The sequence below is a fragment of the Diceros bicornis genome, chromosome 11 (genome assembly GCF_020826845.1).
Source record: "Diceros bicornis minor isolate mBicDic1 chromosome 11, mDicBic1.mat.cur, whole genome shotgun sequence".
NCBI lineage: Eukaryota > Metazoa > Chordata > Mammalia > Perissodactyla > Rhinocerotidae > Diceros > Diceros bicornis.
In genome coordinates, this window is record NC_080750.1 from 53,885,017 (window position 1) to 53,912,137 (window position 27,121).

General features: G+C 33.7%; 1 protein-coding gene across 1 annotated transcript in view; it reads right to left on the reverse strand.

Annotated features, from left to right (window-relative positions):
• SPOCK3 (SPARC (osteonectin), cwcv and kazal like domains proteoglycan 3) overlaps nt 1-27,121 on the reverse strand; it is a 471,565-nt gene that overhangs the window by 222,957 nt on the left and 221,487 nt on the right. Inside the window, exon 4 of the mRNA XM_058550318.1 lies at nt 24,303-24,417. Coding sequence (XP_058406301.1) covers nt 24,303-24,417 — 115 coding nt within the window. The remainder of the gene's footprint in view (nt 1-24,302; nt 24,418-27,121) is intronic.

Genomic DNA, 27,121 nt, shown 5'->3' on the forward strand with positions numbered 1-27,121 from the left:
AGGAATACATTGTATACCAATCATCACATGTGTAATCAGTTTAAAAACAGTAATAAGGCATATAGTGTAGCTGTAAGAAAAAAAAAAGAACTCTATTTACTAAGAACTATCTCAAAATACCTTATTAAGTAAACACACATGCACAAAGTGAAGATAATGGGAAATTAAAGAGAAAAAGGAAATTAATAAAATGCATCTGTCTATATGTGAAGAAAATCTTTCAGGAAATTTTCAAAAAACATTGAAAACATCATTTGATTCCAGGAAAGGGAACAAGATGGTATGGGACACGTTGGGAAGGAGACTTTCCCCTGTACATACTTTAGTATATATTAAATCTTGAAATGCGTGAGGGCTTCCTTATTCAAATAACAAGAAAAATTATAATAATTCAGTTTTTAAAATACTGTGTGCTAAGAACTATGATGACCTACTTCTACTGTCTTTAGAAAATAGAAGGTGTTGGGGGGAAAAAAAGACTTTCGTAGATTCACATGCATCTTCACACATTTTCTCCTCTTTTGTTTCTAATAAGACCGAGGAAGTGCCCCTCTTTCTAACACAGAATAACCTCTGGCCACTCACACGTAGGCAGGATCCCTCATTTCTCACTTTATCAAAGATTTTGATTCTTTCTCCTGCTCCACAAATCTCTCCTGCTTTACTGAACTCCCCATCGGCATCAAATAGTCTCTGGTGGTAAAGGCTCCAACTCGAAAATGAAACAAAACAAACAGTCCAAAAACTCCTTGGTCTTTAATGAGACTTGCCCATTATTTTCTCCTCAAAACATATTTTCTATTTCCTTATTTTCTCTTACTCCCCTACGTATATATTCTGCTATGAATTCCAACCCCAAATTTTCAAATCCAACAATTATTTTCCTGTAAATATTTCACTTAACTTCTTTGTGAAATAGACTCAGTCAACAATTTCCTCCACTTTAAAATTTCTCTCTCAACTCCTGTTTCACCACGGACTCCTGATTTTTTTCCTACTTTATTAGTTGCTCCTTTTCAGTCTCCTTTGTAGGGTCTTCAATGCCTACCTCTAAATAGTTGGAATTTCCCAAGGATCTATTATCTTCTCTTCTTTGTCTTCAATCTCTAAGTATCCTCATCCATTTCCATGAGTTTTAATATCATTCATATGTTGAAATCTAACTCTACACCAAACTTTTTTGATTTTATAAACCCCACTGCTTATTTCACATCTCTACCAGATATCATACTGGCCTTTTAAATCTAACATGTTCAAAAAGGAGCTCTACATTATTGCTCCTTCTCCCTTCCAGACTTATCAGAGTCTTAAAATGGTGCCACAATCTGCCCAGATGATTAACACAGTAAATTGCAAATCACTGTTGATTATTACCTCTCCTTCACTCTCCATGTGCAGTTAATCAGTGAGCCCTGTTATTTCTACCTTCAAAATATATCACTGATATATCTACTTCTCTCCATTTACCATTGGTTACTATCCTAGTCCGTGACACCCTCTTTAGGTCCACTGTCCTCCCTTCAGTTCCTCAAACACGTCAGATCCTTTCCTTCCTCAGGACGTTTGCACATGCCGTTTCCTCTGCCTCAAACACTCTTCTTCCTGTACTTTGCCTGATGATCTCTGTTTAATCCTCCATGTTCATACCTTGATATTATAGCTTCAAGAGGTCTGACTACTCTTCAATTAGAATATCGTACCAATTCCATCATGATTATAGCAATGATTTCATATTGTATTTATATACCTATTCTTTACTTTTAAAAATATCATACTAAATTTTAGCCTCCACAAGAGCAAAATGCAGGTCTCTTTTATTCACTAACATATATGCCATGCCTACAAGTACTGGCATATTGCAAATTATAAATAGTGGTTGAATGAATGAATGCATGAATGAATGAATCACTAACTAACTAACTAAATAAATAAATGCAGTAATATCTTCTTGAGCCCTCCTCCATTACCATCATCAAGAATTTGCTTGATGTTGTCAACTGAGAGCTCACTGAGTTCTACCCTTAGCACAGTTTACTGATAATATAAAGCTGTCTTTCCATGATTTGATATTTGTCTTTCTTCTGTCATTTATATAGAAAAATAAAAACACTTTTTTGCAATCCCATATAATATGAAACACATTAAATAATAACCCCTATAGACAAAAATAACAACTATTTTAGGTTTATCCAAGTAAATGATGTAAAATCAATTCTGAACTTTACTTATTGGAGAAAATGCAGTTTGGACTTATGTTTACATTTCCATTCATGATCTAGAATAACTATACATTTGAGTCACTAAACTGACAAAGTTAAAACTAATATAGATGTAAGATGTAAAACTCATGTCATATTTATTTTGTAGACATTTTATTAAGAATGTGCTGTCCCTATATTTAGAAATCCTATTTCTGAACTCAAATAATGCATTCCTAGGAAGGAGGACAGCAGTCAATTATTGATAAAGATACGTGGCAATATTTGTGATTTAGTAACTCCTCTTCTCCAAGGTTTTTCCTCAGGTAATTGTCCAATAAGTATAAATATAGCTCTTGTTATATGATAGAGTTATACAAATACATCAAATTGATTTGCATTCTAATATTACAGTCACTAGCTTTCAGGATTTTTTTCCATATAGAATTGAGTCTATACTCAATGGAGTAAAATATGCCAATGATACAGTAGAAAAGACACCATTTTAATGACCATTAATTCCATTCCAGCCAGTTCCTGCTTCTGTCATCTCTACTTGGTTCTGATGCATGGCGTAGCAGAGGACTGTAGGAAATTAAAATATATCACTTATTTTCTCACAAATATTTTACATTTATATTTAAATGTACATTGTCTCTATGTCTCTATTAAATTAATGCTGCTTAAAAACCAAATATTTTATTACTATTTTGGATTTCCCACAATGGCTAGCACCATGCTTTGCACATTGGAGGTGCTTAATAAATATGCACTGAGTTGGAAATAGTTGTCCCCATTTACATGAATATATCAAAGTAAAAGGAAGAAAAGACCATACATCACAGATATATTTATAATGCAGTGATGGTTTCTCTTAGGAAAGAAAACCTAAGAAATAGTATCTCCTTTCAGCAATATGCTAATCAGTCTTCAGACAATTATATTTAAAAAGAATAATTCAAGCTACTGAAGCAGCTGTACTTCTACCTAAAAAATAATACTTCTTATAAATCTAATACCACAAAGACACTTAAATTCTTTTTTAATTATGTGATCATTTTTGTTCACATTTTTCTTAATTTGTTCATCTTTCTCTTGGTAATTTACTGGATTAAAGGAAAAGATTATACGGCTTTTTAGGAACCACTAAGATCTGAGGGGAAGAGATCAGTGGGATCTAAAACAATGAAAGCAACACAAAGAACACACAGAACTTTTCAGTAGATGTAGATGAAGGAAAGTGCCCTAAAGCAGTATTTCCACTCTGTGCCACATACTGTACTTAGAAATGGGTTACTAAAATAATTTTTTATAAAATTAACTACTGTCACCATCCTCTGATAACACTTTTCTACAAGCTCTAGAAAAGAATTCTAAGTGAGAAAAAGGCAAGTATATAATTTGATAAACTATATAGCAGCCCTCCGTCCCTCCTGTAGCTGTAAAATTCAATGACCTTCTGAACTGGTCAAACATCACTATTGAATCTGTAAATGCAAAACGCTTTTTAAATTTATTACAAAATATTGACAAAATTTTTTGTTTGTTGATATCCCTTCTCTTTAAAAATTCTTGGTATAACGATCAACAGGATAGATGTTACAGAGTTAGAGTTAGTTCAATATGAGGGAGAGATTTCTGATTATTATAATAGTAGAAACTGAATGAACATGGACGATGTAAAACAATGCACTCCCAAAGTGCACAGATGGCCGAGATATGTAAGATCCTTCTCTATTCTAAGACCATACACAATCCGTGGTTTCTTCCTTCTTGCCTCTTGGCAGCCATTTTATCTTTTCTATATGATTAACTATAGATTACAAAATGTATATAATATTATCTTTGTTCAAGTTTCACTAAAAATTAATGTCCTTTCTAATAATTTTATTTTATAACAAGAATTCTTTAATTTTTGTCATTAATGATCAAGCTTTTAGTTCATTGTATGGAAACATCTATTTCTTGTCTTTATAACTAAGTGGAATAGAAGATATTTGGTTTGGAAGAAAGCAGGTAATTGCTACCTACGAGCCCATTCAGAATACAGACTGAGGACTGTCTACATCAAAATGAGATACTTTAGCCTCTGGAAGAGAAGCTCAGGGCATAACATTTTTTATAACTGCCAATTTCATTATTCTTTATATTTATTAGCTCTTTGAATCACTGCTGCAACAGGAAAGAAATAGACTTAAATTCCAGCCTATTTTCTCACAGGGTAGCTTTGGATTATTCGAAACCCAGGAGCTCAGAAATCCATCACATGAGAAGCCAACGTTGGAAAAAACGTCAAAGTAGGAATGTCCTTTCAAAATGCTTGCAAAGATTATCAGCTTAGTCTAATTTAGACTTAGTCTGCCCAGGTGAAGCGGTAACAAGACAAATCTTCTGGACTCATTATTTTGAACACACGGAGGTTACAGTGGAAACCTGGATCTGCATCAAACCATTTTATTAAGATGGAATGACACTTCCAATTGCATTGCACACCTCTCTTTAAAGAAAAGCTGCTCACAGAAAACATGTCAATTTGTACTCATTTTTCTGTTTTTAGAAAACATTCAGGACTTAATGCTGTGCTCAATATTAGAATTTCATGAATGGAAAAACACTTACAATGATCACAATTCTTGGAAACCATTCTATAAAGCTATAAAATGTCAATATAGTCTGTGAATATAAAATAATCATAATGCATTACATTTCCTGGCACTCAGATTAACACTAGAATTATGTAATCAAGTAGAAAGGTAGATAATTTTATTTTCACATTAAAAAAATATAAAGACCAATGCTTGGAATGAAAGTTATTTATTCTATGAAGCTTAATGGAAAAAGGAGCTACCTCTTATCTCTCAATGGAAAATCTTAATCTCACAAATAACAGAATATCAAAGTTTCTGTCTTGGTTTAGTACCTTCACGCAAAAGGAATGGATAAAGGTTAGGCTGACATTATATTTTCTTTCCCTAAGCTCTAAAGTTTAACATATCTTTCTCCTTTTTTCTATAATAGTGCACCAAAATATGTGGAATTTTGAATCACAGAGAGATTCTGAAAATCAAATAATTTCACCAAAAATTAATTCTTCCAAATTTCCGAAATTTGTAAAACTGTTATTCCTATTGATCCTCACTGGTTCAGAGCCAAAGTAAGATTCTGGGAAGCAAAACACCTCAAAGTCAAATTTTTGCCATGTTCACTTGTTCAAGAATTTCTTTTTTCTCATATTTCCCACAGTATCTTTTGCTCATAGAGAAGACGCTGGACAGTTACCCTCCCTCGCTAACCCCCACCCCACTTCTTGCAGGTGTTATTCTTATCCTCGTATTCCATGTGATTCCAGTGGGACTCCCAATTATAGCACCAGGCATTCTGGCTACAGAGGAGCAAATATGGCACAGATTGCCCAGTCACAGTGTCCCACCAGCCTAGCCACAGTGATTGGCTCAGAAATCTGTGCCTTCTCCGGATTAAGTTCTAATGCTTCCAAGCTGTTTTTACCATTCATAATTTTATAGTACATGAATAAAGAATTCATGAATCATGTGATGTCTATCATCATGAAAGCAGGCTCACAATTCATGATCCCTGCTATCAATTAAAGCAGGGAAACTAAAGCAGCAGTGAAATGACTCTAATCTCCAAGAAGACAAATAATAGAATATGTCTGGGGCGATGGAACAAACTATATGGCTCTGTTCTACTGATTTTACATAGTAATGGCAACAAATCCAGGGCTATTTGTAATTATTTATCACAAATTCACAAATTTCTTCCACAAAACACACACACACAAACAAACATACACACACACAACCCAAAACAAGATATCCAATTCATCCACAAGTCCATTCGGTTGCATTTTCCAAATACACTCTGTACGTCACCACCTCTCCCCTTCCCACCACACCACTAGCATCTTCCTCCAAGAGTTACTGGATTCACCTTCTAATTAGCTGGACCTAGACTTGCACTCTTGCTCCTCAAGGCATCTGCAGTGATCCTTTGAAAAAGAAATTCATTTCTTACCCCTCTCTTGACCAAAGTCCTCCCGTGGTTCACCCATTACCTTTAGGATAAAATACAAAAGGCTTACATAGCTTACAAAGTCCTATAAGATCTGAGAGCTGTCCACTTTGTGGACCTGGTATCTTATCTCTCTTCTAGTCACACTGGCCTTCTTCCTATTTTGGGGGAACATGACAAGTTTGTTTCTACTGCAAGATCTTTTCATTCTCTGTTCCCTGTGCTTGGATCTTACCTGATATCTGAAAATGACTGATTTCACTTGGGTAATTTTTCAATTAGCTATTCTGAAAAGGCTTTCTTCTGTCACACTGTTTCTCTCCTTAATCAGTCTATTTTTCATCTTGTCATTTATCACCATCTTAAATTTTATTAAATACTATTTTATTTCTTTTTTTTTTCTGTTGTTCACTCCAAAATGTGAAAGCGACAAACTAGGGACTTTCTTTGTCCTTATACCACTGTAATCCTAGTACCTACATGAATGTTTGGCTTGTGATAGGTATTCAATGTGTGTGTTCAATGATGAAGAAATTATGAATAAATGAATACAGTAGAATGCTCAAATAAGACAAGAACAAAAGACTAGACAACGAATTTGGGAAGATAGAAGTTACCAATGCCCAATGGAAAAGTAGTTTTATTGCTTTAGCTGCATAAAAATTATAGGTTAAGTAAGTTAAGTAATTACAAGTTAATCAAGGCAAAGTCTCTATTTATAGAAAGACTCGGTAACTTGCAGGAATTTTTTATAATCATGTGCAGTAGATGGAGAAGCAAATGAGAGGTAAAGGAATGAAAATGAAATTTTTCTAAGAGATTTGCCTGCAAATGGCAGTAGAATTGCATCGTATGAATTAGAAGAGGCCTGAAGGTAAAGAGAAAAAGTGGAGTTTTTATATGCTCTCTGTTTTTTTTTAAAAAATCACTGTAGAAACTTGAATTTGTTAATATCCTCAAATAAATAAGTTAGCAGATATAGAAAGGTTTAAGATATTATATGGAGCAATAACGAATAGAACAAGGATTATAGAGACAGGAAATGATGCATCCAGAGTCTAGAATACAAGTTAACTTATAGAGAAGAGAGTGACAAAGGCTGCTGCTAATAATGATAACAATAATAATAACAATAGCAATAATAATGATAGAAGACACTGTTTGAGAGTTTCACAAGTATTAATTAAACTAATAACTCTATAAGTTAGTAAACAGAATGTCAGAGGGGACCCAGTCTTATGGCTTCTATTTTCTTTGTGAACAAGCCAATGAGTTTACCCAATGAGAACAAAAGGAAGGTGGTAAAATACGAAGCTTACCAAGAATAGATGCTTTACAAGAGCAGTTTACAGAAATCGAGATAAAAGCTGACTCAGGTCACATAGAACAATGACCAGAAAGTGTGAATGGTCCAGCTAGGAGTGGAGACATCTGTGGGGACATCAATTCTTGCAGCCACACAAATCTCAATAATAATATCTGGATATAGAGGAAAGAGATTTTAGTCTGACATATGGTAATAAATAGAGAGTGGTGTGACTCTGGGCAAGTCAGTTAACAGGTAACTAACCGTGGCAGCAAATAATGGGGACTTTGAAATCCAACAGACCTAAATTCAATTCCTGGCTCCATCACTTAATACTTGTGTGCCATTTTGCAACTCATACAATCTGAGTTTCAAGGCCTTAATCTATAAAGTAAAGATAAGGATAGTACCTACCAAGTAAATTAACATATGTAAAGTGCCTACAGATTTCCTAGTAAACTGTTAGCAATAAATATTTAGGCATTGTTATTCCCATGATTCTCAACCTAATTGTCATCATCATTTTCATAATCATAACAATCATTGCCTTATCTTTGAACATAAGATTGAATTAAATTATCTCTAAAGAACTTTCTAGATCCAAAATTACTTTATTCTAGTTACAAACCTTATATACATATCAGTGGACCTAAGGCTAAAATAAGAAGAAAGGAACCTAGAGAAATGATAAAGAATGTACTTTGTTCCTACAAATTTTAGCTATTTATACTTGTCATTAAAATGCTGACATTTTAAATAATTATGTTTTAGACCTACAACTGGGGCTGAAGGCTTAAAATTAATACAACTCATACAGTGTTTTTAATACAAAACAGGCAAAATGCCTCTTTATAAGACAGGCAAAATCTCTCTAACTTTACTGACATCCCATAGTCTGGAATAATTTTTTTAAAATCATCTAGAAAATCCAATCAGTGGTTTTTGTACCTCATATGCTAAAATTTAATCTGTGAGAGTAAATAAAGTGCCTACATTTGTAAGTAAATCATGTGCAATTGCTTGGGTATATCATGTTCTGAGATGTCATTGGTACATACGTGGCAGAAAAAGTTATAGCATGTCCAGATGAAATCCCCAGTAGACAAGTACTTTAAACCACTTATCTGCTATCCTGTGATCTGCTATCCTGTGTTTTTGATCAATGTAAAACTTGATGAGATAATTACTATGACTCCATCACATACTTCTGATTTTTCCACCATTAATGCTATTCTCAAATTTTCTTGAGAGTAAATTTCAAATAGATTTACTAATTACGATGATGCTAGATACTATGATATACCTTAAAATTTCAGTGTCTTCATATAACAAGTTTACTTTTCTTTCATATAATAGGCCAATGTGGCTGTTCCTTGGATAACCTTTCACATGCTAATTCAGGTAACAGAGGCCTCAGAATTATTTGCTTCCAGTCCATGGGTAGAAAATGAGAGAGGAAGCAGTCACACCTATTTCTTAACCACCTGGACTCTGAAGTGTCAAACATTACTTCTACTTGACTTGCAAGAACTAGTCAACATGATCTCAGAAAACAGTAAGGGCTAGTGTGAAGAGCTGCTGAAAACAATAGTACCTGGCCTGGCAGCCACTTCCCAGCACCCAATCTACCCTGTGGAAGGGGAGCATGATCCTTTGTTGTATGACCAGCTGTCTCTTCTCATAGATGAATATCAATGAATATAAATTACATATTCAAAATCACAGTGTGAGTGGAGAAATAAATAGGAAGTATTGAGTACCATATTTTGATACTAGACAGATGCAACATTAAAAATGTTTTTAACAATATTTTAAAGAAATCGAAAGGAAATAAGTAAAATAAAGTAGGAATCTAGGAAAAGAAAGACAAATCATTTCACTGAAATATAGCAGCACATGACTCTAAATTTCCTAATTATTTATCTGCATTAGTCAGCTACAAGAAAGAAGGCTTTCTACAAAGTTTAAAAATTAATATGCTCCAGCCTTTAATGTTCATTAGCTAGGAACACTATTGTCTGTCTGCCAACACTTGGCTAGCAGGAGGTTCAACTATAATTTATCCAAAATGTTGGATTCTTTAATAAAAACTCAGTAATAGACAGTTTGGGTTTAATATTTAAAATGTCATGATTAAAATTAAATGAATTCATAGCAGAGTTGATCACTGGAAATCACAATATTAAGAATAATAATATTAAATTCTCTAAAATGCTAAGAAATAAAATTGATTACCTGGAGACAGAAGTATTTAGAATAAGAAATATCCATTTGATGAGGAGAGTGCCAAAACCAGAAACATGTAAAACAGTAATTAGGTTCATCACAGCACCTGTCCATCAAACACCAAGCCCTTTAAACATAATAGGTCTAAATACTAGTGAGAATAAATAAATTATGCACATTTTATTACAGTTTAAATATCTAGCACATCTTTTCCAGTGTTAGGAACTTTTTATTAAATCTCATCATCTTGTGATAAAACTATCCTCTTGTCTGGAAAAAAAAAAAAAAGCTGCAACTCCAAAAAATGTTATTGGTATAGTCAAATTTCTTTACTTTGCCACTATTTTTCAATCACGTTTCACCATATTACAACTTGTAAAGAATCACTAGTGTTAAACTACCATCGCTATCTACACAATCCATCCATTATTAAAGACACATACATGCACACGTATTTATTCTTGAAATGGAAAAGAGATAAGACTTTATACCAATTTTTTAATTAAAACTTTATTTTCATAGACCACTTTAAGGTTCTCAGAAAAATTGAGGGGAAAGTACAGAAATTTCCCATTTACCCCTTGCCCCCACATATGCATAGTCTCCCCCATTATCAACATCCCCTGCCAGAGGGGTACATTTGTTACAACTGATGAACCTAAATTGACACCTTATATTCACCCAAAGTCCATAGGTTACACTAAAGTTCTCTCTTGGTGCTGTGCATCCTGTGGGTTTGTATAATATTTAATGACATGTATCCATTGTTATAGCAACAAACACAGTAGTTTCACTGCCCTGAAAATCTTCTGTGCCCTGCCTATTCATCCCTCCCCAAACCCTCCCCCAATCCCTGCCAACCACTAATATTTTTACTATCTTCATAGTTTTTCCCTTTCCAGAATGTCACATAGTTGGAATCATACAGTATGTAACATTTTTAGATTGACTTCTTTTGCTTAATACTATGCATTTAAGATTCTTTCATATCTTTTCATGGTTTGAGAGCTCATTTCTTTGTAGTGCCAAGTAATATTCCATTGTCTGGATATACTACATTTTCTCCATTCACCTACTGAAAGACATCTTGAGTCCTTTTAAGTTTGGGCAATTATGAACAAAGCTGCTATAAACATCTATGTGCAATTTTTTTTTTGTGGACATATATTTTCAACCCAACTGGGTAAATACCAGGGAGTGTGTTTGCTGAAATATAGGATAAGAGTATATTTATTTATGTAAGAAACTTCCCAACTGTCTTCCAAAGTGACTGTACCATTTGCATTCCCACCAGCGGTGAACGAGAATTCCTGTTGCTCCAAATCCTCACCAGGGTTTAATGTTGTCAGTGTTCTGAATTTTGGCCATTCTTATAGGTGTGTAGCGGCATCTCATTGCTGTTTTAATTTGCATTTTCCTGATGACATATGATACAGAGCATCTTTTCACATGCTTGTTTGCCATCTATATATCATCTTTGGTGAGGTATCTATTAAGATCTATGGTACATTTTTTATCAGGTTGTTTGTTTTGTTATTATTGAGTTTTAAGAGTTCTTTGCATATTTTGGATAACAATCTCTTATCAGATGTGTCTTTTGTGAATATTTTCTCCCAGTCTGTGTCTTGTCTTCTCATTCTCTTAACATTGTCTTTCTCAGAGCAGAAGTTTTTAATTTTAACGAAGTCCAGGTTATCAATTATTTCTTTCATGGATTGCGCCTTTGGTGTTGTATATAAAAAGACAGCAACATACCCAAGGTCATCTAGGTTTTCTCCTCTGTTATCTTCTAGAAGTTTTATAGTTTTATGTTTTATGTTTAGGTCTGTGATCTATTTTGAGTTAGTTTTTGTGAAGAATGTAAGGTCTGTGTCTACATTCATTTTTTCTTTTTTTTTGCATTTGGATGTCCAATTCTTCCAGCACCATTTGTTGAAAGACCATCTTTGCTCCATTGTATTGTCTTTGCTCTTTTGTCAAAGATTAGTTGACTATATTTATGTGGATCTATCCTTAGACTCTCTATTCTGTTCCATTGATATATTTGCATATTCCTTCATCAATACCACACTGTCGTGATTACTATGGCTTTTTTCTAAATCTTGATGTTGGGTATCATCAGTCCTACAACTTTGTTCTTCTTCAATATTGTGCTGCCTATTTTGGGTCTCTACCTCTCCATATAAACTTTAGAATCAGTTTGTCAATATCCACAAAATAACTTGCTAGGATTTTGATTGGGATTGCATTGAATCTGTTCATCAAATTGGGAAGAACTGACATCTTGACAATACTGAGTCTTCTTATAGATGAACATGGAATATCTGTCTATTTATTTTGTTCTTTGATTTCTTCCATCACAGGTTTGTAGTTTCCCTCATATACATATCATAAATATTTTGTAAGATTATTCCTTAAGCATTTCATTTTTGGGTGAGCTAATGTTAACTGTGTTTTGTTTTGTTTTTATTGAGATATAATTTACACATAACATTGCGTAAGTTTAAGCTGTACAACATGTTGATTTGATACATTTATATATCACAATATGATTACCACCACAGCTTCAACTAACACCTCTTTCACGTCACACAATTACCATTTCTTTTTGCGGTGAAAACATTTAAGATGTAGTCTCTTACCAATTTTCAATTACATGATACAGTATTAACTGTATCCAGTATTTTTCCTATTTCTTTGTTGTAGACATCTTTGATGCAAGCATTCTCACTGCAAAAATTTTCACTGCATGACTAATTGGCCATAAGGCAATTACTTCATAAAAACGATAAAATAACTGGTTGACAGTTTGGTTTCAATCCATTAACAGTTTGGCAATTTTGCCATAAAAGATGAAACAACTGCTTGACACTTTGGTTTCAACTGATTGACAGTTTGGTTTCATTTCTCCATTGATGCAGTGCTCCTACTTTTATATTACGTAAATCTTAGTCCACATTTGCCATAGCACTTTGGAACATCTATCAATGGACATGTGACAATGTGTTATGTGACAAGAACAAACAATAGAAGGCTTTTCACAATGCAATACAAAGCTCAATTACAAATAGGCATCCTACTATTTGGAAACTGATATCTCTCTTAATGAAGGAAGAAATTTTAGCAGAAAAGAAAGAGCGTGATGGATGCTGAGTGAGGAGATAAATCAACAAGCAAAAAAAAAACACGTATAATACTAAAATGAAAGACTTGGAAGACAAGTGCTTAGGTACAAACCACAAAATAAAATCAGTTATTTGCGCAGTATTGCCATCTACACACATTTTAAATGTATTCAAATATTTTGCATTTCACAATAAACGTTTTTAATTTTGTTATTCATTTTTCATGTTTCATTATGTCCTTTTTAATGTTCCTTTTTTGTTTTTCATTATTTTATTATTATTATTATTATTTATTATTATTATTATTATTATTTTGCTGAGGAAGATTAGTCTTGAGCTAACATCTGTGCCAATCTTTCTCCATCTTGTATGTGTGTAGCTGCCACAGCATGGCTGATGAGTCGTGTAGGTCCACACCAGGATCCGAACCCACGAACCCGGGCTGCCAAAGTGGAACATGCTGAACTTAACCACTACGCCATGGGGCCAGCCCCTTGTTATTTTTATCTTTTATGGAAAAACTGCCTTATGGCCAACTAGTTATGCTGTGAAAATGTTTGCTGCAAAGATGGCTACAGCAAAGAGGCTCACAGAAAAAGTACCTGGAACCATTGTTGACTATAATCACTATGCTGTGCATTAGATTTCCAGAACTTATTCATTCTCTAGTTGCAAGTTTGTACCCTTTAAAAACATCTTCCCCATTCCCCCACTGCACAGCTCCTGGTAATCACCATTCTACTCTGTTTCTATGAGTTCAGCTTTTTTCGATTCCATATATGTGATATCATACAATACTTGTCTTTCTCTGTCTGGCTTATCTCAATAAGCATAATGCCCACAAGTTCTATCTATGTTGTTGCAAATAGCAGAATTTCTTTCTTTCTCATGGCTGAATAACATTCCATTGAATGTATGTATGTATGTATATACACACACACACACACACACACATATATATATGTATATGTATATCTCACATCTTCTTTATCCGTTCAATTGTCAATGGACAATTAGGTTGTTTCCATATCTTGGCTATTGTGACTAATACTGCAATAAACATGGGGATGCAGATTTTTTTTAAATATCCTGTTTTCATTTCCTTTAGATATATACTCAGAGGTGGAATTTTTGGATCATATGGTAGTCCTATTTTTAATTTTTTGAGGAACCTCCATACTGTTTACCGTAGTATCTGCACCAATTCACATTCTCACCAACAGTGCACAAGAGTTCTCTTTTCTCCATATCTTCACCAACACTTTTTATTTCTTGTTTTCTTGATGATAGCCATCCTAACAGATGTGAGGTGATATCTCATTATGGTTTTGATTTGCATTTCCCTGATGATTAGTGGTGTTGAGCACCTTTTCCTGTACCTATTGGCCACCGGAATGTCTTCTTTGGAAAAATATTTATTCAGTTCCTCTGCTCAATTTTTAATCAAATTGGTGTTATTGTTGTTGTTATTGAGTTGTCTGTGTTCTTTATATATTTTGGCTATTAACCCCTTATCAGATATATGGCTTGCAAATATTTTCTCCCATTCCATAGGTTGCCTTTTCATTTTGTTGATTGTTTCTTTTGCTGTGCAGAAGCTTTTTAGTTTGATGTAGTCTCATTTGTTGCTTTTTTGCTTTTGTTGCTTTCACTTTTGGAGTCATATCCAAAATATCATTGCCAAGACCAATGTCAAAGAGCTTCTTCCCTATGATTTCTTCTTGGAGTTTTATGGTATAAGATCTTATTTTTAGTTAATTTTTGCAAGTCGTATAAGATAGAGGTCCAATATCATTTTTATGTATGTGGTTACACACTTTCCCTAGCATCATTTGTTGAAGAGACTATCTTTTCCCCATTGAGTGTTCTTGCCTCTCTTGTCAAATATTACTTGACCATATATGCACAGGTTTATTTCTGGGCTTTCTGTTCTGTTCCATTGGTCTATGTGTCTATTTTTGTGCCAGTACTACACCGTTTTAATTACTATAGCTTTGTAGTACAGTTTGAAATCAGCAAGTGTGATGCCTCTGGCTTTGTTCTTCTGTCTCAAGATTGCTTTTGCTATTTGGGGTCTTTTGTGGTTCCATACAAATTGTAGGATTGTTTTTTCTATTTCCATAAAAAATGCCATTGGAATTTTATAGGGATTGAATCAAATCTACAAATGGCTCTGGATACTATGGACATATTAACAATATTAATTCTTCTGATACATTGAAGAATTTTAACAATTTTTTTAAAATATCATTGTTTTTTAATTTTAAATTCGAATTGTTAATTTCTGGTATATAGGGATAAAATTGACCTTTGTACATTAACTTTATATCCTGCAACCTGGCTGTAATTGCTTATTAGTTCCAGGAGTTTTTTTTTTTTTTTGTCAGTTCTTTCAGATTTTCTATACAGATGATCATGTCATCTGCAAACAAAGACAGTTTTATTTCTTCCTTCCCAATCTGTATACACTTCTTTCCTTCTATTGTTTTCTTGAATTAGCTGGAACTTACCGTATGATGTTAAAAAGAATTGGTAAGAAGGGAGATCCTTGCCTTGTACCTGATCTAAGTGGGCAAGCTTCTAGTTTCTCACTATTAAATATAATGGCAGCTGTAGGTTTTTTGTAGACATTCGTTATCATGTAGAGAAGTTCCTCACTATTCCTAGTGTACTGAGAGTTTTTACTATGAATGCGTGTCGGATTTTGTCAAATGCTTTTTCTGCATCTATTGATATGATCATGTGATTTTATATATACACCAATTTTAAATCAAGAATTACCCATAACAGTTGAAAATTCAAAATTACTAATATGTAAACAGTATTTTGTACTGTCAAGGGTGTAATAAAACAGGCACCAACATACATTGCTTGTAGTAGAGAAATTGGTACACTCTCCTTGTAGGGCATTTGGCAACATCTATCCAGATTTAAATATATTTTCCCTTTGACTTAGCAACTCAACTGTTAAAAATCTATGACAAAAATATGCCCAAACATGTGCACAATGACGCACGCCCAAGAGTGCTGTAAGTAGCAGTATAAGAGGAAAAACTAGAACTCACCCTAATGTCCATCAATAAGATATTGGTTAAATAAATTGTGCTACATATATGTAATGTATTTCTTCAAGGTCATTTAAAGGAGTAAGATATATGCATAAGTTGAATTGAAAATGTGAAAAATATATTAAGCTAATAAAACAAAGCACAACAACATGCATAAAATACTCTCATTAGGAGATAATTGTGATTGTATGAATGTGTGTGTGTATAAAATTTCTGAAAGAGTGGGAGTGGAACAGAGTGACTTGGAGAAGGAGAATACAACATGTACTTCCTTTTCTAGCATATGAAGTCATTCCCTTAGCCACATGTTATTTTCATAAGGGTTTAGATTTTAAAAATAAAGAAAATACTAAAAATTGATATCACTAATACAATTCTGTATAAAATTTTCCTAACTGTTATATTTAGCTAATAAACCATCATGTTTTGTCTCAGTTGCTTCTAAATAACAAATTACAACAATATAGGAAGAGATTTCTATTTAGAAAAACAAGAATAACCATTATTATTAGTAGGCAGTTAGTTTTAACCTCCTTATAGACAAAAGGATGGTACATTCTTTTAATGTAAAAAGTATCTATTTTACCTAATTCTCTCTCTTCCTGTAATTCAGAAATCTAAGTAATGTGATTGAACCTGAGTATTTTAATCATCACTTACGTACATTGGTTTAGGAGATATTAAGCTCCATCTAAAGTACCTCTTTAAAAGTTACCTTCTTCATGAATTATCCAGTTTTTCCTCTCTTCAAAGGCTTCCACTATTTTCTTGTCTATTTTGGAAACTGTACTTCATCAAGCAATATTTGAATCTTCCTTTGCTGTATTTTTTTCGAATTCTTACTTTTTTCCTTGTATAAGAGACGTTCATGAAGCCAGAACTGAATGGCAGAGAAAGCGGTGTGTGTGTGAATGAATTCCTTATCTTCATCGTTCATAGTAAGCTATTGACTGAATTTCATCTAATCCCTGTGCCATTGTAGTGTAGGCTTCCTGTGGCTGGCTGCTCATCTTTGCCCTTTTCTATTGACCATCATAATTCAAACCCTGTTCTCACAGCTGAAATCTAGGTATTGAGATTTAGAAGTATCCACAGAAGTACATTAATTAAAGTCTTCCATACAAACTTCAAAGACAGTATGTATGGCAAGCAGAGCTAGAAAAGACTTCCATTCAGACCTAGCATTTCCATCCTCCTGACACAAGGAAGTTTCCTGTTAAGCAGAAGGAGCCCACTGGGGAAATAAAAGCTATCTGAAAGGACAAGAGAGGACTTATTTATAGCCAATCACAAATTAGAGAATTCCAGGAGGCATTTAGTACACGTGAATCCCTCTCATATATTTTGGACTGTTTGGTCTGAATCCCCTCTTCTCTGGGCATGGGGATATGTGCAATGGTAAACGATGGAAACTAGAATATCATTAAAGGCAGCAAATTTGTTCAAATTACAGCACCCTAATAACCTTCAGGGGAGCAAAGGTATGCCTACTTCCTTACTATTTATATCCCTTTAAGCAGCTCTCATACGTTTCCCCAACATAAAAATGACACATTGTTCCCATTCTCTCCATTCTCAACTGGCAAAATCACATAACTCCTTTTACTTGAAGTATAAAGTAATCTTGAACTCCATCTCCTATTATCACGACAGGAGTCAACCAATTTTCTCAAATACTGTGTCAACTGCAACTCAACCTTTAGCTATTAGATATATAAACAAATAGCTATGATACAGGTAGATAAAAAGTGTTTCTAATGTGCTATGGACACAACCATAAAAGAGAATTTAATTCTTCCTTGGGCCCGGAGACATGTGAGAGAAAGCTGAACAAAGATTTCTCAATAATTAATGTTTATTGAGTGCTTACATTGTGAAAAGTGCTTTACATAAATTATGTCTTTAATTCTTACAAAACAGAGGGAAAGAGATAGTATAATTATCATCTCTATCTTATAAACAAGAAAACTGAGTCTTGGGAACTTTAAAATGGTCAAAGTCATTCTGCTACTAAGAGATGGAGACAGGCTTCAAAGCCAGCCAGTCTAGCTTAAAATTACATACCATTAACTATTATGCTAAAAGCCTCTTCAGAAATGGAGTATTTGCCAGAAAAACAAGAAAATAAACGGGCAGAACATTTCACTAGAAGAAAACTCAGACATCAGAAAAGTCTATGATTATAAAATATACAACATATTCAGGAAAAAGATAGCAGTTGCTAACCCTTACATTATGCTGACTATGGATCAGATACTATTCTAATTGTTTTTGTATATTAACTCATTAATTCTTGAAACATCATTAGAAGGTACCATTTTTATCATTCGTACTTTCCAAATGAAGAAACAAAAGCACAGAGAGTTTAAGTAACATGCCCAAGATCACACAGCTCAATAGAGTAGGGCTAGACTGTGAGGCCAGGCAGTCTGGCTCTGGCCTCTGTGCTCTGAAACATCACTAAACAATGGGTTTCCTGCTGTGATAAGGCTGTAATGTGCCACGGGGGAAAGCTGCAGATGGGGCTGTAAAGTTACCTGGGTCTGGTTAGAAAGGACTAGGCTGAGGATATTGGACTTTATTCAACAGGTTCCTGCTTTTCAACAGCAGTGAGAATAATATCATAATGATGATGATGTGCTGTGTATCTAAAAACTATTGCCAATGTTGTCTTATTTTTATATTTCAGAAACATGCTTTTTGTTTGTGTAATACAGACACCTAAAGTAAAAACTGACCAAATCGTATTGACAGATCTAGATATACAGTCTAATAAATTCAATTTTCTTCCTATAAGCAATTCTCAGGTGGCTAGGGATTATACCCTCTTGAAGGCGATATCATAATAAAAGGAGAACCTAAGAATTGCATATTCAGCAAGAAAGAATACGAGTTAAAATATGCTTAGAAACTGTACAGTAGGCAATAGTTATTCAGACATTTTTATAAAGGAATATAGGATTGTTGGAAGATAAAACAAGTTATCTCCAAAATGCTTATAAGAATGTCTCATTTATATAACATGCTTTATCAATGTTAGTATGTTTTAAAACACATTATAAAATAATAATTAAGAGTATAAATTCTGGAACCTCAATGGCCAGGTTCAATGTCCTAGTCTACCACTTGAGCAAATTATGTAAATTCTGTGTCTCAGCTTTTATCAAGGGCAAAATGGAGGTAATAACTGTAACTCACTTCACCTGACATCATTGTTGTGAGACTGAATTAGTTATGCATACATATGCATGTATGTATATGCGCCTGTGTGTGTATATATACATATATATATACATATATATAGCTTTAAAAAAATTCCAGACATAAATGAAACACTGTGAAGTTTAGCTATTTTCTATGTTTTAAAGAGGAATCAGATAATGATATACTAATTCACTATACAAAACACTATTACCCGTTTCTAAATGCAATTAATATTAAAAAGTAATTATACCTCAATAAAAATAAATAAGTAAAATAAAAAGTAAAGTTTTACTATTAAAAAAAGGTAATGTAGGGGCCAGGCCTCTGGCGTAGCGGTTAAGTGTGCTTGCTCCACTGCTGGCGGCCCGGGTTCGGATCCCGGGCACACACCGATGCACCGTTAGTCAGGCCATGCTGTGGCGGCGTCCCATATAAAGTGGAGGAAGATGGGCACGGATGTTAGCCCAGGGCCAGTCTTCCTCAGCAAAAAAAGAGCTTACATCCGAGCATGGATGTAAGCTCGGGGCTGATCTTCCTCACAAAAAAAGAAAAAAAAAAAGTAATGTAAACTATGAATTTTGGGTGATAATGATACGTCAATATAAGTTGATCAACTATAACAAATGTATCACCCTGGTGGGAGTTGTTGATAATGAAGGAGGCTATGCATGTGTGGGGGCAGGAAGTATACGGGAAATTTCTGTACCTTCCACTATCTATCATCTTTCCATATAACTAATCTCAGCAGAATACCCAGAATCTCTGAGCTTCAGTTTTTGCTTCTATAAAATGGGCATAAAAATCTTTAGTATAAAGCATTAGGGTTGTTGTAAAAACTTAGTCAATTTAAGGCATTTAGTAAAGAGCTTTGCATATATTGATTGCTCAATAAATGCTGAATTTCATTCTCCCTAACGATAAGATGAGTGCATTCATATACCACAGAGGCTAAATCTTATATAAGTATAAGGAGTATTATTTTAAAATAGTTACGATAAGTTCAAGTCAGTTCAACAAAGGTTTTTGGCACTCTACTATAACTTAGGCCCTGTGATTGAGTCTTCCCATCATAAACATTTCAACATTACAGCAATGGATATATAAATGCTATAGTCATGCATTTAATAATCATATAAAGAAATATGGATCTTTTAAATATGGTCATTAAATTATTAATTCTAAAAGTGCATAATTGAAATAGAGGAATTTTAGGTTTCACCTTCTTTTGATATCTATTTTTGATAAGCAGCATTTTAAATTAGTTTCATCATTCTTTTACATAATGCCTTCTTAGGAAGCAAAAAGCATTTCCTTATTGATTCTTTTGCAACCTTTGGTGTAAATGAAGCAGAAATTAACATGGCTAGTTTTGTCTTACAACAACTTCTTCAACCTACTTTGTCTTATTATGTCAAACTCTTTTTTTTTTTTAATATCAGCAGCATCGATTGGCGCCCGAAACACTGATCTAGAAATAGTGTTAATTATCTGCAGCTGCACAGGCAGCAAAGGGAGCATAAAACACTGAGCTTCTCATTCACAATATACAAAAACAATGAAACAAAAAACCCTCAGCTATAAACATCTCCAGAACTTTTCCCCAGGGTAACAATATAAAAAACTGGGTCATATTCAAAGCCTGGCAAGCCATCATATATTTTATATTAAGCCATCTAAATAATTGGTTATGTTACCATTTTGGAAAACAGGTTGCAGTTCAAGTTCTTTCTCTTTGTTTATAAAACCATTTGGTTTTAACCGGTGATGACAATGGTAACAGGAAGGAAGGAAGCACAGGAACACAGACATTAGGGTGGTTTGAGACCAATTCTTCACAGGAAAAGCCATTAGGAGACAAATATCCAAATATATGACTTTGAATATGACATATCTGGATAGTTTACACAATCCTCTACATTGGCCATAATGGCCAAAGCTATTGCAAAACACATAATCAGCCTCCTAATCAGGCTATTTCTCTGATTTCAGAAGACAATTATTGTTATTTAAAGCACTAAGGAAGGAGATATTTAGCAATTATTTCAGTTACTCACAAATCTCAGGCAAGGATCTACCAGTTTCTTTCAACCAGTTGTTATAGACTCATGTCTCCCTCATATTTTCACACCCTCCTCTCTTCTTCTGGCTATAATTTATTTGTTCATTCATTCAATAAATTTATTTTAAAATATTTGTTGAGTGACGCCTATGCCCTTCTTAGACCATCTTCAACAAACAAGCACAAGGCACACAGAAAACAACTTTTAGACTTAGATTATCTAGACAGACCAGTTCAATTGATTAAACTACTCAATTTTTTTCTCTAAATGTTCTACAAATAACGGCTGTTTTAACACACTCTTCAAAGAAAATATATACTAGCCAGTATGCCAAGTTCTGCCTTCATGAAACTTCCAATCAGTTGAAGAAGATTGATGTTAGACAATTTATTACAAATGTGGTGAGTATTACAAAATGAGAGGTTCGGGATTCTAAGGTAATGGAGAAATAGGTGTGATATCCAGTTTGGGGGGGGTTAGGAAGACCTCTTTGAAAAATAGGGTTCCCTCTGCAGAAGTAAACAGCAAGTTCCATTTCTTTTCTCTTTTATGAGATCAAGGAAAGAAAAAATAAGTTGTTCCTTTAAGTAAAAAAATAGGAATTTCTAATCTAAACTATGTAAATGGCCAAAATTGATTAATTAAGCCCTTTTCCTCTGTTTTCTGTACCCTATCCCCAAAATACTCACAACCCCCAAATAGAAGACCTACATTTATTTATATTAGCCACTTTTATTGATCAAACTGCTTGGCAAACTCTCCTTCCCTAAGTGTTGTATAAACATTCACTGTGTACTGACATCCTCGAAGCAAATAAAGTATATCAAATATTAATCTTAATATCAATTCTTCGGAAACTATTTATTTATTGAATATAGTGTATATTGAGTGCAAATTTAAACATAGTCTCAATCAGAAATAGAATAGGATTAAATATTATTTACCTAAAACAGTTTAAAGTCCACCTATTTAAAGCATAGTAGTCTCCTCCACTGCCCAGGCCACCGCTACACTGATGGCAAAGCTGGCAATGATTCTCTCTTCAGGATGCTTCATCTGTTTAAGAAATATTTTAGCTCTTGGTTTCTGAGAGTCTTTATCATGTTAACACAGTTTCTTGTTGTCTGCAGTTAAGTCTTTGTTTAATAAATAAGTTAGAGAAGCAGTGAGAAAGCACAATTGTAAGAAGCATGGACTTTGGTGTCAGTAAATATAGACTGGAATTGATGCTCAGAAAATTCCTAGTTTTGTGATCTCAAGTCAGTTACTTTACCCTCGCCTGGCTTCAGTGTTCAGCAATTGTCGAAAAGAGAGAGTCCTGCTCCAGGCAGGATATTAACTGTAAGGTCTTCAGTTGCTCTTTGATGGGTTCAGGGGGCCAGGGGTGAAATGGCAGATGAGCCTTTCCAAAGGTGTTAAATGTGTATAGACGGAAACAGGGTCTCTGAAACTCGTGATAAAACAGTTTTTGCTTTTATGTGAAATGAATTGACTAAGTCTCTGCAACTTAGGTGAGGAATCATATAGGAATTCATTTCAGCACCATCTTCCTATTGATTTCTGATGTAAAAATCTGCTCTCCCTCATCCCCACATACATATGTTCACATACTAAATGTTTGATGATTCATTAATAGGAATTCCAAGAAATTTAGAAGCTTTTTGAAATCCTAAGGAAATAAATAGAAAAATAAAATTCTGGCCCAACACCTTGCTATCCTTTTATAAAACTAACATAGAGGTCATGATTGACTGGGGATATGTTACTGATAGCTTTGCTTCAGCCTTCTGTGCCCTCTCCTAGTTCATTGACTTTATAGAAATGGTATTTCCTGGAAGTCCTTTATACTTTACATTCCCAAACTGCTCTCTTATTCCCTCTCTCTCTCTTACTTCTGCAAGTACATTATCAGTATGCCATGATTCTTTGTTCCAAGTGAACTAATCCCCAAACTCTCTATCTTGCTTACATTAACTTGCCTTGGTACTTGAAATCTGCCACTGTAGATTTGGCATTATGGAATAAAGACTTCCTCTAATCCATCCAGCATGTAATAAAGGGCTTTATGCATGCTCTTTTACATTAATAAGGAACATCAAAACAACTTAAATATTTGCTGTTTTCTAGAAATGCTACTTATGTTCTTATTCTCTAATGTTCTTATTCTCTGTCTGTTGTTGTGTTTGAATAATAGAATTTAGATTTAAGTACACTAAAGCCAAAATGCAATTAGTGTCTGAACATACCCAAATAGAGAAATCCGCTTGCTCATTTGATGAAAAGCAAAACATGAATTAGGTCCACTTTCACAGCAAAGAGTGTTCTCATAAAGAGAATTCCTTTAAAAGTAATAAAGGGAATGGATACACCTGCTTGCTTCAGTTAGTTACCTGCTGATTTTACTTTTGGTTGTGGCATGTTCCAATCCTTAAGACTCAGCATCAAACTACACAGGCTATTTCTAAAATTACTGATCCTTCTCAAAATAGAGCCTACCTTACAGAAGCAGTGATGATCTTTATAAAAGATATTTAAAACTCTCTCTTCTCCTCTTGGAATGTTGTGTCAGCCGCCAGGGAATAGACTACAAGGACTCCACTGGTATGAGTACTTCCTTAAACGAAGGCGTTCTGAAGTGTCCCAGACCTAGATCTCTCTTTTGTAACTTTTCATCCTTTTTTTTATGACTATCATTCATTCATTTCTTCGCCTTTTAACTTTGTTTCCAATTCTCCCCTTAGGCAAATAGGATATTTGAGTAGGCATAAGCAAAAATATTTAGAAGGTATCAAAACTGTACTTGTTCGTTAAACTTGAAAAAGTATAAGTATGCAGTATAATCCAATCTTCACTAAATCCTCTTTATTTAATAATAAATGTCTAAATTCTATAATTCATAGTAATTCTGATTGATAACAATGTTTAACCCAGGTGAATCATAATTGTATTAACCAAGCTTCTGAAACTGTTTCAAGACACCTCTGGATAGAAGCTTAGCAGGCACTGCCAAATATTTATACTCGGTAGTTATTCACGGTAAAGAGGACTGTTCAATCAGTGGGATTTAATTTAACAATGTTTACCTGTGTGTAAGCCTCCGGTGACTAATGCAGACTGCAGTCTGAGAATCTTGAGCAATGCATACTTTATGGCGACTACATTTCATCTTTAAGCATGGATCTTTAGCTGGATCTATAGCTAAAAAAAGAGAGAGAGAGAGATTGAATAGAAAATATTAAACTAAGTTTCTGAAAAAATGGATATATCTAATCCCATCAAACACACTTTGATCAAGGAATTTACACAGCAGCTTAGCTGTAAATTTTCTTCACATTCTTCCTCTATTAAGAGATACTTCTGTTCTACCCACATAACTCAGAGTTAATGGATAGTTGCAGTTTAGTCTCATCTATTCTATTCAGAAGCTAAAATACACATACTCCTACGATCAATCAAAACAGAAACTTTAAGACCAAAACTTTCTATAGTTGCTACTACCTTCTAAGGAGTAAAGGTGGAGAAATAAAGTTGGGGTGTGTTGCTGTAATACTTCTGTCAGTGGAGAATGATAATTTATACTTCTGCTTTCCCTAGATAGATGCAAGTGGGGAGAGAAAAAGAATGAATCCCAAAAAGATGTTAGCAAGCATTAATGTGTCTTTGGTATCAAAAAGGCTACAGCTATACTTGGGGGCTGGCTGATTGTATCATGGTACGAACTGAGATGTTGCATTTTCATTTTTAAATTGTTTGTGCTGACATTTGAACCACCACGTCTCCAGATAACACTTCTGTCTCGGTGGCTGCCAACACAAAGACTGTGTGATTTTTGGTGATATTTTAAATAACAGTTTTATTGAGATGTAATTCACATACTATATAATTCACTCTTTTAATGTTTAATATTCAGTGATTTTCAGTATATTCACAGTTGTAAAACTATTACCATAACCAATTTTAGAACATTTTTATCACCTCAAAAAATACCCATACTCTTTAGTTATCACCCCCATCCCCCTAGCTCCCTCACATCCACCAATATTAGGTACCCACTAATCCAATCTCTGTCTCTATAGATTTTACTATTTTGGACATTTCATATAAATGAAATCATACAATATGTGGTCTTTTGTGACTGGCTTCCTTTATTTGGAACAACGTTTTCAAGGTCCAACCAGGTTGTAGCATGCACCACTACTTCATTTTTTTATATTGCTGAATAACATTCCATTGTATAGATATGTCACGTTATTTATCTATTCACTAGTAGATGGGAATTTTGGTTGTTTCCATCTTCTGTTTATTATGAATAACGTTGTTATTGGTAATCACTATTGGTGACGATTACTGATATTTTGTTGTGATTTATTGCGGGTGGGAATCCAGAGAGGGAGTTGGTACAAATAAAGAAAAGGCACTGAGTGTCCAGTTTGGGTACATGAGAAAGAACCCATAAAAGATGGCAAACTGAAAATAAAGTTCTAGTGCATGCAGAAAAGTTGAGCCAAGGTGACCAAAAGAATGTGCATTTGGAATATGCAGAAGTATTTGGGAGGGTCCTGGGCTTTTCACAGGACATGAAATGTGGATTTGAGCCAATCTTTTTTAGATCTTAAACCTAGGGTAAACCAGAGCTAACATCTGGTGTAAAAATCAAATTTAGCTTTATGAAAGTGTTAAGTCTTAAGCATATTTAGTCAATTACCTAAATAAAGTGAATATGTTTTGATAATCAATGAACTCAATAAAATACAGATATAAACCATATATAGATGCCTGTAATAAACACATATTTTCTTTCTTTAATTACAAAGTATATTTCTGCAAAACTCTTATTTGAGATTTCAAATAAGCATGAGATTTAAAGTAAAGAATACTAATACACATAGTTGATAATATGTTAACTAATAGATATCTTATATTACACCACGATAAAAAAGTAAATATATTAAATGCATCTATTTGGAACACAAATGTTTCAATTTCCTCCCTACTAAGGAAAATTTTTTGACAAGCAATTATTAGATTATAGCTTCTCTTAATTTCTGAGTAGTTTCAAAATTTAAGATAAGCTATATTATTTTATTCTCTATAAAATGTTGAATATACTTTTTTCCATATGCAAATGAAAATTGCTAGAACATTCTAACTATACTATCACAGTTTAAATTGCCACTAATTAAAAAACCGTCTCACTGAACTAGTGTACCTTAGAACTATATGACTTCTTGTTGGATAGCATAAAACAAAAGCATACAATAACTTAGGAGGCATTAGAAATGTTTTAAGCTATTTCTAATCTTTAGTCTATTTTGATTTTTAATTACTAATATCACTTTTAAATATTGATTAAAATTAAACAATTCTGCCTAACAATTAAACAATGTAATTGCACCTACCACTGTACCTTAAATTCACATGTCATACACTCATTGTGAATATATTTAATCTAGGACATATTATTCTGAAAAGGAATGTTTTCATTTTGAAATAAAACACTATAGTACATATAAAACTACCATGAATCTAATCTATTTACATTTTGAATGCAGACTATAAATAGTTATCCTTGGTTATTTATTCAAGTTTTCTTTACCTTATACAGCCTACATTAATAATTTTCAAAAGTTCCATGATACCCTTACATTTTATCTACTTAATAAGAGAAATCAGAACTCAAAAATTGGTGTACAGCAAGAAGGAAATTATCAGACCAAATATAACTCATGAAAATGAATTTAATACAAGTCTGGCAAAAAATTCTACATAAGTGATCAAATAAAAGAGTAGCAGTATTTGCTAGGAGATGGAAAATATACTAGAAAGTGAACATGAAGAATCAGACGCATAGGATCTGCAATAAAGAAAAGATCACTTTCTGTTTTGTGATTTTAACCATCTG